Source organism: Hipposideros armiger, unplaced genomic scaffold (genome assembly GCF_001890085.2).
Source record: "Hipposideros armiger isolate ML-2016 unplaced genomic scaffold, ASM189008v1 scaffold_3, whole genome shotgun sequence".
Lineage (NCBI taxonomy): Eukaryota > Metazoa > Chordata > Mammalia > Chiroptera > Hipposideridae > Hipposideros > Hipposideros armiger.
In genome coordinates, this window is record NW_017731353.1 from 684,007 (window position 1) to 700,262 (window position 16,256).

Below are 16,256 nucleotides of genomic sequence, written 5' to 3' on the forward strand. Positions count from 1 at the left end.
TGGAAAATATATAGAAGGATGAGGGATAAAAGACAAGCACATTTTTACTACCTAAAGAAAAAAAATCACTGTAAATGTTTTAGTTTATTTCCATCGGGCTTTGAAGGCTTTTTAAAAATCTTCTTGTGATGATATAATATGCATAATTTGGTTTTCTTTTTTAAAAAAAATGACTGAATATATAAACATTTTTCATATAGTATAAGCTCTTAATTTTAAACATTTTGATGGTTGAAGTCTACCAAATGGATATATGATAAATAATTTACTTAGCTATTCCTTCATTTTTAAGCATTTAAGTTAACAACTTAGATTATAATTTCCATTATAGCCTCTTCCTCCCTCCCTCCCTTCCTTCCTTTCACAAATACTTATTTGTGCTGAGGATATAAAGGTAAACAAGATAGGTTGATGTACTTGCCCCAGTTGCACTTACATTCTATAGACAATAAACAAGTAAACAAATATGCTATAGTATTCTATTTAACTACTGTAATAAAGTATAATAGGATGATAAGTGCTATGAAGAATAATAAAGCAAGGTAAGGAGAGAGAAAATGATGGAGATAGAGTACTATTTTAGACAGATTTTCATTGAAACTTTTTGATTTTTAGCGTTATATCCTAAGGATTAATTCTGAGAAATGAAATTATTAGATACAAATTTGAACATTTTTAGTGTTGGTACTGTATCACTAAATTGTTCTTTCCAGTGTTTAATCCAAAATGAAATACCTCTTGGTCTTACCTGTTTCCTTTGACTAGAATCCTTTCTTTTCCTCAGCCTAACCACCTGTTCTATCATCACACCCACCCCTCCCCCCTCAAATATCCCCCCAAACCTCTTGGCCTTCCACACAAATCCTGTTCTCCCAACCCTTTCCCCAAGTTGGTTGTCAGTTGTCACCTGTGAGGGTGTCTAGCGTGGAGCCTGGAATGTAACCACTGCTCATGTTTATTATCTAGGGAGACCTTACTGATCCTTCCAGGCCCAGCCTAAATGTTCCCCTTTTAGGAAGCCCGCTTTAATCACTCCACTGACTGGCCCTTCCTTGCCTTCTCTTCGACACTGATACTAAGCTTATACAATTATCTACACCAAACTTTATGCAGATTGCCTTTCTTTTCATGAACATTTCTTCTCTCAGTAAGTTGGGTCATTGAAAGCCACAGCCAGGTCTTACACATTGACATTTTCCATGATTCCAGCAAGCATCTTACATGTAATAGGCTGCAAAAAGCTATTTATTGACTAACCAGATGAATGAGAATTTCCACTTAATACCTTTAACAGCTCAAATCAAAGAGTTAGGGAGGTAGCATCAGAAAACATTTTTTGTCTATCAACTTGGAGCATTGTAATAAAAAATATATAACTAAGATATTTAAAAGTACTTCCAACAGAAAGGAATCCTTCCTGACACAAGTGAGATCCTTTTTTCTACTGATACTTTCCCATTCTTGTCAACATACATGCTTATTTATTTATTTTTTTTACATAACTACATTCCTAATGTATATACCTAAATCATTTATTTTTCTTCCAAGAAGAGTAAGTATGTTAAGAAGCCAAAGTGAGCAGAGCACGAATGAGAAGGTGGCAGAGCTTGGAACACAGTCCTTCCTCCCACAGAGACTGCTGTTAGTGACATGGTGTGGATGAGACACAGCCCTGGACTGATGCCCCACTGCACATGGGCCTGAGGCATACCCGCTTAGAGTGTGGTGAACCCTGGAGGGAATTAAATATAGGGGAAATGCTTAATGGGCATCTTCTAGAGAATGTTTTTCTAAAAAATATATAAAATATAAGACTGAGTTGTCTCTTATGCCTTCGAGTGAATGCAGACACTGAGTTTTGGTTGTCTCTATTCTCGTAGTGCCTCTTAGCAAGCCCTCTGCACTTAGAAGGCAAAGTTTTTCTGCTCTAGGCAAACGTGCTCATTCAGATACATGGTTTCCTTGCTCACTCTGACTTTTCATAAGGCCATACTCAAATTTTCCTGGTAATTGGACAAGCTGAGGCATGTCAGTAAAAAAAACTAAAAATAAACTCATGTAGGTCCCTCTGTCCTTCTAGTAAGAGTTCTATAGGTTGGACACAGCCAGAATGTCTGGGGTGAAGTGTTCTGTTCTGCCCATAAATTTGTTCTTTGAGGTTTTTCGATGTTTGCTAAAACCATTCGTAGGCAAAATTGGTAAATGAGTCAAATTTGTCTTTTGTTTTCCTCATTCCTCCTTTCATAAGTCCTGGCTTCCCAATACATTGTTCTGTGTCATCCCCTCCAGTGTATCCCTCTGGTCCTGCTGCTGGACTCCATGTCTTAGACTGAGGGTCACAAACCCATATGCTTACATGTAATGGAATTGAGAAGAGTGGATGGATGAGGGGCAGTGAGGGTTAGAGCAGGCAGGTGCGTATCTGAGAAGCTTTAGCCTACAACCCGCCTTCTGAGAAGGTGGGCCTGGTGTGGCTGATCTTTCAGTTTTTCATAAAAAGCTAGAAACCTAGATTTTCATGACCAGGTCATTATCGTGTGTCTCAACAAACATTATCTGTGGGCCATGTAATTATCTGTAGGTTTGACAGTTTCAGTATCTGTTCTACACCTTTTCCACTCAACCCACCAAACCACCTACTCTCAGAATGTGCCTCTTCAGAGAACCCCCCCAGGTCAGGGCTTCGTTTTCCTTTTCAAGCAATACATGACTCCTGCAAAAATGCTGATTACTATTCTTGGTGTATTTCTCTTCCTTCCCTTCTCTGTCTCGTCTCCCCATCTCCCCATCCAATTCATCATCAAATCCTGTTATTTTAATCTCCAGATAGGTCTTAAATCACTTCTTCATCTCTTAGGAAACGATGGTTTAACCTTCCCAAACATTATTAAAATTAAGAAATTTCAGTTCTGATAACCTGAGATGTTTTGTTCAGACCTAGATTTCTTGTTCTCTTGACTCTCCCTGAATGTTAAGATGTAGATGACATACTTAACCTGCCGTATTGGTGACATTATTATAACTAGAAAGATCTCATAGGGTGTACACATTTACAACTGCCTCCTGACTGTCTTCTCTGAATGAGGATATCACAATTGAGAAGATCAGTTAAAATTATTTGGAAGAAAGTATTCAGAAAATTATTTGGGGAAAGTATTTTCCATTTGCTGGTGAATCTAAAGTGAAGTCTGACAAATGCTCTTTTAGGCTGCAATTCTAAAATCTTAATAATACAACCCAAATGTAAGTGACATTTTTGCTATTTGAAATAAGTTGTTAATCAATACTTCATCTTCTGACACTCTGCCACCCTTCTCCCACTAAAACAAGCAAACAAAAATTCCACCCTTACTCTTTCCTTTGTGAGCAAACCATACCTCAGTCCAGGCAGTTGCTTAAGCAGAAAAATCCAGAAACCCTTGATGCTTTTTTTTCTTACCTTCCTTCTCTGTCTTCTCCATCCACGCCCACCCCACCCCCTCAATCCAATTCATCACCAAGTCCTATTGCTTTTACCTTTCAAATAGATCTTGAATCTTTTTATTTCCATTACTCTCACCCTATGCTAAGTTACCATCATCTCTCAATTTGACCATTGCAATTGTCTCCTTAAATAGCTCTACATTTCCTTTCATGTCCTCCTCCCACTATTCTCAGCAGTCAGAACAATCTTTTTAAAACATAAAACTTAAAACCTGTAATAGCTTCCTATTGGTAAAATAAAATCCAGAAATTCTTATGGGACCCACTAAGCCTATATAACCTGGCCTCTGCCCATCCTTCCAGACTCATCTCATACAGTCTCTGATTTTACTGTGCTCTAGCCTCTTGTCCCTTTGGACTTTCCAACCGCTTTTCTGTTTCGGGACCATTTCCTCTGCTCGTTCTTCCCCTCCACTCCTGGATTAACTCCTACATAGTCTCCCGGTCTCAGATTAAATGCCACTCCTTCAAGGAAACCTTTCCTGACTCCAAAATCTATGTTAGGTTTCCCTCTTTTACACCTTCATTATACCTTATGCTTTTGTTTCATGATACTTGATATGGTCACCACAAGTTGTAGTTATTTATTTTTGTGATATTTGTCTAATGTCTTTCTTTCCCCTAACTTTCTACTTTTTCCCTTAACTTTCCAATTTCTTGTAAACCCTCTGGTAGATCTTATCTGTTTTGTTACAACTGGATCTTTATTGAGTATTTAGAACACATTAGATCTCCAATAAATATTTGTTGAATAAATTAAAGAATGAAGTTAATTGTGCTTTCACATTCTAGTGTTTGTCTTTGTAATTCTACATCTTAAAATGTGTTGGATGGTGCTTTCGAGGATGCCAGGAATATAATTTACAATATCATAGTGATTAGTTAGACCCTAAGAATGTTTAAAATAGAAATCTCCTTTTTTGTATGATCCCAAGTAATACGAGTATATCCTTCTTTGGTTAATGCTGGTCATAACTACAAATCTCTTTTTGATTCTTGTCATAGACGAAAACGGCGTAACTTCAGTAAACAGGCCACAGAAATTTTGAATGAATATTTTTACTCACACCTCAGCAACCCCTACCCCAGTGAAGAAGCCAAAGAGGAGCTGGCCAAGAAATGCAGCATCACAGTGTCGCAGGTGAGTGAGGACTACATGGGTCTGTTGTTCCCTGAGTAACATAGGAACCCTGTTCCTTCCTCAGGGCATTCTCATTGAAGTTCATATCCAAATGTCCCACCATCAAAGATGATATAACGAAAATATAGATGTTTCCACATTTTTATGCAAGCTTTTAAGCTTAGATAATTTTTTAAGTCCTAAGTGGCAAGGCATCGAGATAGTCACCCACCGCCCTAGTGTAAATCTTTTATAGAGAGGACAGAAACATGGGAAGATACGCAGTTTACACTTAGGTGAACCTGCAGGAAATGGCGTGGAGCCCTGCTTTCCCCAGTTTAGATGACTGACCTAAGCCTCCACCAGTGAGAAACCAATTTATTTGTTGCCATTAGGAAACTTAATGAAGCTTTGAGGAGTTCACCAAGTCTTTTCCTGATAATCGTGCCATTATATTTGGGTCCCAAGGATTTCTTTGCTTCCTTGTTATCCATTAAACAGAAGAATTAAGTTCCTCCCTGTCACTGTTTGTTTGTATTTTATTTTAAATTTCTATTTGTAATAAATTGTGGCCCTAAAGTTAGCTGCCATCTTCTAACAAAAATACATTTAGTTTTATAGGCAGATAGACTGGTATTTAGAACTATACCTCCTTAAAAATTAAGTATATCCTATGGGCATTGGCTCTAAAATGCCATTTTATTTAATATAAATATTGTTGTTTATAGATTGTTATTTGAATATCATTTTGTCATGCAAATGTGATGGTTACCAACCAGGCCTTGCAGTGGAACTTAAGGAAAAACTGACCCTTAGCAGAAATTTTCAGTGTTCCCTAGAAGTCAGTCACATGACACAAAATTTTAAAATAGTTTCTATATAAACACTTATGCTATATATCTGGAGTACAACATACTAAAGATCCACTTCACATTCCATTGAAAGTTTCATATCAATATTTTAAGTCATTGTTATTTAAGGGAATAAGGTCTGGGTTTAAAATGTTATCCAGCTCCTGTTTTAGCTTTAGTTTCCATAGATCCTCTAAAGGAAAACAGATTTATAATTAAGATTTTATTTAATAGCTATTGGCACTCTCCTATGAAATTGTGGTATATCTTGATTTTTTTTTTCTCATTTTGAAATGGAGTATAATTGATTTGGGTTACCAGCTTATAAAGACATGTATATTATAAAACATTCCTATCTGAGTTATGTAGTACTCATTACCGCTTGAAATACTAAGAAACAGTACAATATGCCAAGTCAGGCAGGGAAGATGAAATTAAAAGTATATTTACATCAAGTGGGTGTTTTCTGATATGTGCGTTTCTCTGAACATCAGTGAAAGGATTAGGCTCATGCTGAACACAGCTGTTGATGCCAAGCCTGGTTTCCTTGCCTCTCAATAGCGTTCTGATTCAGAATTCAAATGTTTTCGGGTCCAGTTTAAAATAAGGGGTTTTCATGTTTCCGCTCCTTTTCTTTCTTTTTTTCTTTTTTACTTCTATAACATATTCACCATTGGAGAATAACACAGATTATATGCATTTCTCAAAAACTGATATAATCCTGGTGTTTCATTAGATGTAGTACTAGCATTGTGTGTGTAACGTAGGATTTGCTTAACTTATTGCTTGTGTAATAAGTGAAAGAAAAGTTTCCTTCTGACTGTTTTAAACTAGGGAGGTTTTATTCTACTTCTGATCTAGGCTAGGAACTATTTATCAACATATTTTTTTAAATAGCTAATTCTTATAGTCAATTTCACTTGTTTTCTATAGAAAAATAACTTTGCTACGTTTTGAAATTGTTTTAGTAATTGTTTGAGATGTAGAGATAGCCTAGATATAGATGTACTGTCTAAAAAGCAGACTTTCTGACCTTATTTCTCACAGGGCAGCCTTTCAAATGCAGAATTTCAGTGATTAGTTTAAGCATCAGTTTATTTTATTTTATTTTATTTTTTTTATTGTTAGTTTCAGGTGTACAGAACAATGCAATAGTTATCCTTTTCACCCTTTGCACAGAAACAACCCCCCTCCCCCATCTACTGCCCTCCCATCCCTGATATCATACTTATCTATTACAATTCCATTGATTTCATTTCCACACTCTACTCCATGTCCCATGACTATATGTATATATAATTATAGTTGACATACATTATTATTCAACATCAGCTTCAGAAATACAGTGCGGTGGTCCGGCCTCTACACCAACTATGAAGTGGTCTCCCTAACAAGACATGAGTTTAAATTCTGGCAGTTTCATCCCCTTTTTACCTTTTTCCTGCCTAAAAACGTTAATTTCTCCTCAATAATCTCCCCTACCCCACATCTTTGAAGTGGAAACAGTGATGTTATCATTTTAACTATTAAAGTCATCAGTTGCTAGCCTTCTAATTAGTGCCCTTTTGTGTAAATTGTTTAGAAGTGAAAGCAGAGAATGTTTTAGACCTGACAGGTTGAGTACTTTCTAAAGAAAAGAAACATTGTTTTTTTTTAAACATTGTTCAAAATATATATCCTACTAAAATATAATTAAATTTAGAATCCAGAAATTGCTCGTAAGCAAAACTAACCTAAAAAAATTGAAACCCACTAAAAACAAGCAACTGTAGCAACACTATTTTTGCCAGATTTAGAGTATGTGAAACCAATTTACTTTCTCTTGATTAAAATACTTAAAATACTGCTTAAATACTTAAAAATTAAAATAAGTAGGGAACTTTCAGAAGAAAATGTAAGGAAATATCTTTAGTACTTTGATGGTAGGAAAGAATTTCTTTCCAAGGACATAAAATGTGTAAGCAACAAAGGACTGATAATTTCAGTGGTAGAACATTTTCCAAAGTACTTAATAAAGACTGAAACATCAACACAGTACAAGCATTTTAGTAAAGATTGAATCAGGCAAGAAGCATCAATAGATATTAAATCTAGGGGGAAATTTTGATGAAGAACACGATCTTAAAGAATCTTTCCACAAGCCCTTTATTATTTGTAAGGGATAAAAAAACACTCACACAGAGAAATGGAGCAAAACCTTGACCAGGTGATTCGAATCAGCATCACCAGAGAGGGACAGATGGACATTGTGTGTAGTATTTCATCCAAGATGTAACCTGAATCTAATCACTAGAAAACATCAGACAAACCCAAAATGAGGAATGTTCAATTAAGGAAAAAGGGGAGGGAATAGTATTCTTTTTTTTAATTGGGGGATGGGAACAGTGCTGGGGAATTGGGGGAAGGGGAACAGACAAGTTGCTGTCGTTTTGTTCTTCAGTCTAGTTGTGGAGGACGTTGCTTCACTGGCCCAAGTTGACACCATCATTGCGCTCTTCCCGGGCGAGGCAGATCAGTCTCCGGCTTCTGGACGGCCGCTCATGCTGGCTGCTGGCCGCTCGCACTGGCTGCTGGCTACACACAGTAGCCCATGGCAACCCACTGCAGCAGGGGCTGCAGCCTACGCCGTCGCCGGCGACTCACGGCAGCCCAGCTCCAGGTTGAGCTGTTGTTCAGCATCTTAGCTATAGAGGGCAGTGTCACTGGCCCTCATATGTGGGATCCGAACCGGGGCCCTCTGGCGTCCCAAGCCAGCTCTTAACCAACACGCCACTCGGGCTGCCTAGGGAATAGTATTCTTAACAATGTCAAAGAAAGGCCATGGAAACGTCCCAAATTAAAAAAAAAAAAAAAGGCTAAATAGAAATGACAGGCAAATGCAATATGTGACCCTAGACTGGATCCTTTACTGGAGGGGGGAAAATGCCGTAAAGAGTATTATTGGGTTAAATTTACTAAAGTAAATTGTAATTTATGTTTGTGCTATATAAGAGAATTGTGTTATGTAAGAGGATATCGCTAGAGTCTTAGGAAATACACGTTGACTTACTTAGGGGTAAAGGGCCATGATATAGTGGGGGTGCCAAAAAAATGTGTACACATGACTTGTATTCATCTTTGGTTATTGGTATATATTGAGTAATACAGTTTTTCTTTTTTTTTAGTATTACAATTTTAATAGTTTTTTCCTTTCTTAAAATGTGTATACATTTTTTTGGCACGCTCTGTATATAACTTACTCTCAAGTGGTTCAGAAAAAATGTGTGTATGTGTGTTTATATATGTATATGTGTATATGTATATATATAAACACACACACACAGAATGACATGTATGTGTGCACACAAATGATAAAACAAATGGGCCAAGTGTTAACAGGTGAATCTGGGTAAAGGGCATACACAGATGTTCTTTATAATATTTTAATTTTGCAAGTTTGATACTATTTCAAATAAAACCTTTTTTAAAATGTGAAGTTAGTCCACAAACTGCAAGACATTTGTATAAGTGTATAAGCAAGAAGATTAAAATCCAAAATATCTGAAAAACAGACAAAAGACACAAGGATTTCGTAGGAGAAATATAAATGGTCAGTTATATGAAAAGTTATTAGTAATCAGGAAAATGAAATAACATTTTATATTTTCTGGATTGGCAAAAAAATCCTAAGCTTGACCGTAACAAGTCTGCACATTATTGGCAAGAATATACAGCAGCAGAAACCTTTAAATATTGTTGGTAGGCATGTACATTGGAAAACTTTTGGGAGTATTTTATAAATTTGAACATATACATACCATTTGATCCATAATTTCACCTCTAGGTGAAATTGCCGTAGAAAACCTCTTATATGTATATATCAGAAGACTTGTGTAAGAGCATTCAAAGTGATGGTGTTTGAAATGGCACAAAACTTGAAATAAGCCAATTGTCCATTGACTGGGGAAATGAGTAAATCTACTGTGGTATAATCCCACAATGAATTACTATATAGCAATGAAAAAAGAATGATCTACAGCTACATACATCTGTTTGAATAATCCAGAAACATAACATTAAGTGAAAAATGCAAATTGCAGAATATCTGTAGTATGATATCATTTTTATAAGTTCAGATCTAAGCAAATTAAAGAACATATTGTTTAGAGGCATATATATACATAAAGGGAATGATTTTTTAAAATGCAGTTAAGTGGAATGGGATTAGAGAGAAATATTCAAGGAGTTTCATTGTTATTGTTAGTAGGATATTAAGTTGAGCAGTAGATTTACAGAGATTAACTTAATGTTTATGCGTTGTAGTCCTTTCATGTATAAGTCAAGGAAGTCTTATGTGAGTTATTAAATCAAAATAACAGAATTTGGAAAAGAATATTTTCATTCATTTGTTTAAAAAAAGTTTATTATAATACCTATTATGTGGCAGATACTGTGCTAGGGATGGAAGAGACATCTATGAACTTAACAGGCAAAACCCCTGCCCTACCTGATGGAACTGTGTATGTCTGTTCACCAAGAGATGTTTAAGAATATCCTTAGCAACAGTATTCTGTTCTAACAGCCAAACTAGAAACAATGGAAATATCCATCAATAGGAAAATGGGTGAATAAAAGTGGTATATTTAAAATGTATATTTGGAATATTATGTAGCAATGAGAATGAATAAACTAGACTATTATGTAACTGCATAATGCTAAGGGAAAGAAATCATGCATTTAGTGTATGAATCCATTTATTAAAAAGTTCAAAAACAGCAAAATTAATCTTAGTGTTAGAAGTCAGGATGGTGGTTCCCCTCAGGGGAGTAGTGGTTGGAAAAGGAAGTGTTTCTTGATCTAAATGATGATTTTATGGATGTGTTCACTTTCTGAAAATTCATCAATTATGATGTGTGCCGCTTTTTTGTATATGTATTTTTTACTTTACTAAAAAGTTTACTGACACAGCAACAAACATGCCCTCATGGAACAGACATTTTCCTGAGAGGATACAAACAGATAAAATAACTAAATGAGAAGATAAATTAGAAAGTGATAGGTGTTATGGAGAAAAATAAAGAGGGAAGGAGAAACAGGGCATTAAACGGTCTCGTTTTTAATAGGGTAGTAAAGAAAGCCTCTCCTGAGAAAATATCTTTTAGTAAAGACTGAAGGAGATGAAGGAGCAAGCCATGTGGCTAGTTTGTAAAGAGCATTCCAGGCAGCAGGCACAGTAAGTGCAAAGGCCCTGAGCAAGTGTTAGAAGTAGTAGGAGATGAAGCTAAAGAGACTGTGAGGTCCAGAGGGTTCAGGGGTCTTGTAGACCATGGGAATGACTTGGAAAACTGACGAGGGCTGCGATCTGACTTGGGTTTTAACAGGATCACCATGGCAGCTTACAGCATGTAATACTTACAGGTAGGTGAAGATTTTACAATTTATATGAGTCCCACATTAATACTCTTAACATAGAATTACAGGTAGAACTCAGAATTTATAATCTCTGATTTCCTAAGGCTTGGTGTGATTGAGTAAGCTGGAGTTCCCCATTTTACATAACACCCTGAAAATTCACAAAAGAAGAAATTATTTCAAATGTCATAAGCACTGAGAATCATACTTAAATTGTCACATATTCTTAGTTAGTGGAACAGATATTAATAAGCTTTTACTTTCTAGAATAGAGCTAACTTCCCTTGATTATTCAAGTTAGCAAGTCACAAAAAACTCCATTGTTCTCCTGATTCCGGTTTTGAATTTAAATAACTCTGGCCCTAGTTTCTGTGCTAGGTGTTTTTAGAATGAAAAATGTTGACTTATTCTTCATTGCTCCTCTAATTGAAATGTACTGTAAAGAAAATATTGATTTTTTTTCCCCTTTACAGATGAGAACCTGAAATGGTAAAGAGGTTAATTGGCAGCAGTGGGATCTATTCATTCAACTAATGTGTTTTTAAAATAATTTTTTATTTTTTATTTTTTTAAAGATTTTATTGGGGAATTGTAGGAGGGGAACAGCGTTGGGGAATCGGGGAAGGGGAACAGACAAGTTGCTGCCCTTTTGTTCTTCAGTCTAGTTGTGGAGTACATCGCTTCACTGGCCCATGTTGGTATTATTATTGTGCTCTTCCCGGGTGAGGCAATCGCTCGCTGGCTGCTGGCCACTCACAGCGGCTCACAGTAACTCATGAAAGCGCACACCCGTTGCTGGCCAGTCCCACTGCAGCCTACACCGCTGCCAGCGACTCACGGCAGCCCAGCTCCAGGTCGAGCTGTTGTTCACCATTTTATCTATAGAGGGCGCAGCGTCACTGGCTCACATGTGGGATAAGAACTGGGACCCTGCTGCTCAGACCCGGCATCCCAAGCCAACTGTCAACCAACGCGCCACTTGGCCGGCTCTAATTTTTTATTTTTCAATTACAGTTGACATACAATTTATTAGTTTCAGATGTACAACATAGTGATTAGACATTTATATAACTTACAAAGTGATCACTCCAATAAATCTAGTACCCATCTGACACCATACATATTTATTACAATATTATTGACTATATTCCCTATGCTATACTTTACATTCTCATTACCATTTCGTAACTGAATTTGTACTTCTTAATCCCTTCTCCCTCTTCATCTATCCCCTCAACCTCCCCTCCCATCTGGCAACCATCAAAATACTCTCTGTATCTATAAGTTTATTTCTGTTTTATTTATTTGTTTTGGTTTTTAGATTCCACATATAAGTGAAATCATATGGTATTTGTCTTTGACTTATTTCACTCAGCTTAATAGCCTCTAGGTTCATCCATATTGTTGCAGATGGCAAGATTTCATTCTTTTTTATGGCTGAGTAATGTTCCATTATATATATGTACGATTTCTTCTTTATCCATTCATCTGTCGATGGACACTTAGGTTGCTTCCATTATCTTGGCTATTGTAAAATGCTACAGTGAACATATGGATGCATATGTCTTTTTGAATTAGTGTTTTGGGTTTCTTCAGATAAATACCCAGAAGTGGAATTACTAGGTCTTTCTTTGTCTCTTGTTATAGCTTTTGTTTTAAAGTCTATTTTGTCTGGTATACACGTATTGCTACCCCAGCTTTTCTTTGTTTGCATTTTCATGAAATATCTTTTTTCATCCCTTTACTTTCAGTCTGTGTGTGTCTTTCAATATGAAGTGAGTCTCTTACAGGCAGCATATATAAGGGTCTTGTTTTCTTATCCGTTCAGCCCCTCTGTCTTTTGATTGAAGCATTTAATCCATTGACATTTAGCGTAATTGTTGAGAGATATGTAGTTACTACCATTTTATTTATATTTTTTATCTTTCTTCTTCTTCTTCTTAAAGAAGTCTCTGTAACATTTCTTGTAATACTGGTTTGGTGGTGATGAACTCCTTTAGCTTTTTCTTGTCTGGGATCAACTAACGTATTTTAGAGCTTTTAAAGTGGTGCTCGGCACCCACTTTTGTAACAGTCTGATGTAGAGGAAAGTAACCCTTACAGATGAGGAGATTGACATTCAGAGAAGTTCAGTGATTTAACAAGTCACATGTCTTTAGGAGTGGGAGAGCTAGAGGTTCTTACATAGAGGTTCTTGCTAAAAAGGAAGAAACTGGATTTTTACTTTTTTTTTCTGCAAGAGGCAGTGTGATTTCTGTAGCCTTGGGGCCCCAGCTCCACAGCCTTGTTTTGTGAGACACAGGCCAGGGCTTATATCACTAGGGCTGCATCATTTCCCCCTAAGCTACTTCAGAGACTCCAGGCTAGTTAGTAGTCTGAGGTCTCCTTACTCATTAAACTACTTATTCCAAATCAGTGAATATTCAGTAAGCTAATTAAAATTTGTAAGTAAGATTTCCTTATTAAAAAAAATCTATTAAAATAAGAAGAAGCCCGTTAAAATAATAATTAGAGTAGGAAAAAAAGAGATGACTATCAAATTACAGTATCTCTTTCAGCTATCCATAAAGGCCTTTTCAGTTACTTTGGCAGAAAGCAGACAGAAAGCAGAAGTAGATTTCTACTGTGAGTATGCAATTGGTGAGCTGGAGACAAGTTGAAGGAAAATGGCAGCTATTTTGTTAAAGTGGCTCTTTCACAGTGTCTTAAGAAGGCTACAGACCCTCTGTTCTATAAAGGCTCTGATTGTGTGTCCTAGTGGAGATAGGATGTCATTAAACAGTGTGCAAAGAACAAAGGAGCAGGTTGTAAAAAGATGGGAGCTTTGAGGATGCTGATATAGCCCTGAGTACAGATAAGGCATATAAGCAAGATTTAAAGAAAACAGGGGAAGCCTCCGATTTTTTGTTGTCGTTCTCCACTAACAATCAGCACTATAATTAGTTAGCGTGGTCCGTAAAGCTTGTTCCAGTGATGTCAGGTATTATATTTATTTTAGAATTGACTTTTTTCAGGGAATCTCTAGCACTTGTTTGACTGATACCCAAACTAAGGATAAATAGTCTATTTCCAGCGTAGATGTAGTGTTTTTTGAGTTTTCATTATACCTTAGAAAAAGCCATAATCAGAATCATGATCCCTTCAGCTTATGTCCCTGTCATCTTCATTTGGCTGTTCCTTCCCTCTGAGTATTCCCATCAGTCTTTCCTTGTACCTGTCCCTGATCATCGCATCTCACCTTTCCATTGCCTCGCTTCTGTGAAGCATGTCATACCAGTAGGCCAATATATTAGTCAGGGTCCCAGCAGAAAACAGATGGCACACTCAAATTAGAGTAATTTGAGGAGAGTTTAATAAGGTGACTATTTACAGAAGTATGGGCAAAGTGTAGGGAAACTACAAAGAATAATACTCGTAATGCTTGGTTCAGTTCCTTCCCCTTGGCCGAGGAAATGAAGGAAGGGTTACCAGAATCCAACAAGACACAGAAGGGGTGTGGAGAAGAACAGTAACCAAGACCTTCAGCAACAGCAGTATTACAGTGAGGGACTCAGGGGAACAAATACTTTCACCTAACTTTCTTCTCCTTGTCTGCTACCAGTAACTTCCTTTGGCCAGAAGTCGGAAGGCATATAGCTCAGCCTCTTGGGGCCCAGAGCAGGGTGAGAGTACATAGGGAGGGGTAAGCAGAAGATATACAGGGTAGCCTGAAGGGCAAAAACACCAAACCACAACAGGCTCCAAGTTCAGGCTTCCTGGTTTCCTACTCAGGTGAACTCTGTCATACTCCCACCCAGGAGATCTGGTATTTTCCAGAGATGCTCTTGGACTTCCTTTGACCTTGTCTTTTGGCTTTTCTTCTTCTTTCTTGATTGTTCTGTCAACTATGTGGAGAGTATATTATTTTTCTAAAATAAATATGGATTTTGAGAGTAGTAGCTACAAACAGTATGAATAAGTTAATTTGATCCAGCCAAAGATTTTTGATTATTTTCCTAATTCACTGAACAAGTACTGAGTGCTTACTGTGTACCAGTGCTTGGCAGTATGGCAAGCAAAGGTGAATAAGTTAGGGTTCTTCTCCCTTAGAAATGCCCAATTTCTTGGGTGAGACAGACAAACATGTTACTGACAGGATACAAAAGTTACTTGGGGTAATGCACAGGTGCATATGGGTGCTGTTTTGGAATATGGTACAAAGGATGTTTACTTTCTACTGAGAGGATTAGAAAAGTCTACCAACATATTAGTTCTGTGACTTCCTGCAAGTCATTTAACCTCATGTGCTCATTTCTACACACACAAACACACACACACACACACACACACACACATAATTTGGATAAAAATAGCATGTATTTCATGGGGTTATGGGAGTTCCATTGCAATAATATATGTGAAGCACCTAGCAGAGTGCATATTACAGAGTAAGAAGACGAGACAATAATAATAATTACTCTGTTTCTCCTGCCTGGAATGGTCTGACCCTGTTCCCCCTATGCAAATGTATAGACATCAATTACTATTCTTTTGAATAGTAACTAATTACTGTTCAAACATGGGTTCTTCAAGAAAGCTTTCCTTGTACTCCCAGTTCATATCCTCCATTATATATTCTCATAGATGCTTATACTTTTCCTTGATAGCACTTATCACAGTTTTAACTAAATAATGAATTGTTTAATTCTATTCCCCTGTTAGATGGTGAATTCCATGGTGATAGGAATTGCAGTCTTATTCAGCACTATATTCTTAACTTCTAGCATAGTGTACAGCACATAAACACTCAATGAATGTATGTTGAAGAAATGATTTCGGTAAAAAATCAAGCTTGAGCCTGATTTGGGGAAGGTCTGCAATTATGATGTTTAGATGTCTGCATTTCTGCCTGCAATTATGAGGTTGAGCAGTTTACATGTCTATTTTGCAATAATTAATTAATTTATTCAATAGTATTTATGCATCTAGTGATTTCTGGATACTGTGCTATGTAAAACAGTGAATACAACAGAGATTCTGTCCATATGGAGCTTATTCTAATGAGGAGAGAAGGATAATTAATTAGATAAATATATATATAATATATGTATATGTATATATACAATTATACATAATAACATATAATTGTATGTATTATGTCATGGTAATAAATGCTATGAAGTAAAATATCGAAAATAAGGACTTCTGGGTTGAGGTGTACAATCAGATTGAAAGATAATCATAGCACCAATGTATAAGATCAATTTGAAGTGGAAACCATTAGAATGAGAGTGAGTAAATTGATTATTGGTATAATTCAGGCAAGAGGTGGTGAAGATTCAAATTAAGCCACTGAAAGTGGAAAACAGGAATGAATTTGAAAAGTATTCTGTTGGCAGAATTGATATTTTGGAGATTGGGTAAATTATTGG

The 16,256-nt window shown here is 36.6% G+C and overlaps 1 protein-coding gene across 4 annotated transcripts in view; it reads left to right on the forward strand.

Annotated features, from left to right (window-relative positions):
* Window positions 1-16,256, forward strand: part of PBX3 (PBX homeobox 3) — a 216,756-nt gene that overhangs the window by 176,883 nt on the left and 23,617 nt on the right. For all 4 annotated transcript variants that reach the window (XM_019636273.1, XM_019636294.1, XM_019636286.1 and 1 more), the window contains one exon: window positions 4,489-4,624. In XM_019636273.1, the coding sequence (XP_019491818.1) occupies window positions 4,489-4,624 (136 nt within the window). The remainder of the gene's footprint in view (window positions 1-4,488; window positions 4,625-16,256) is intronic.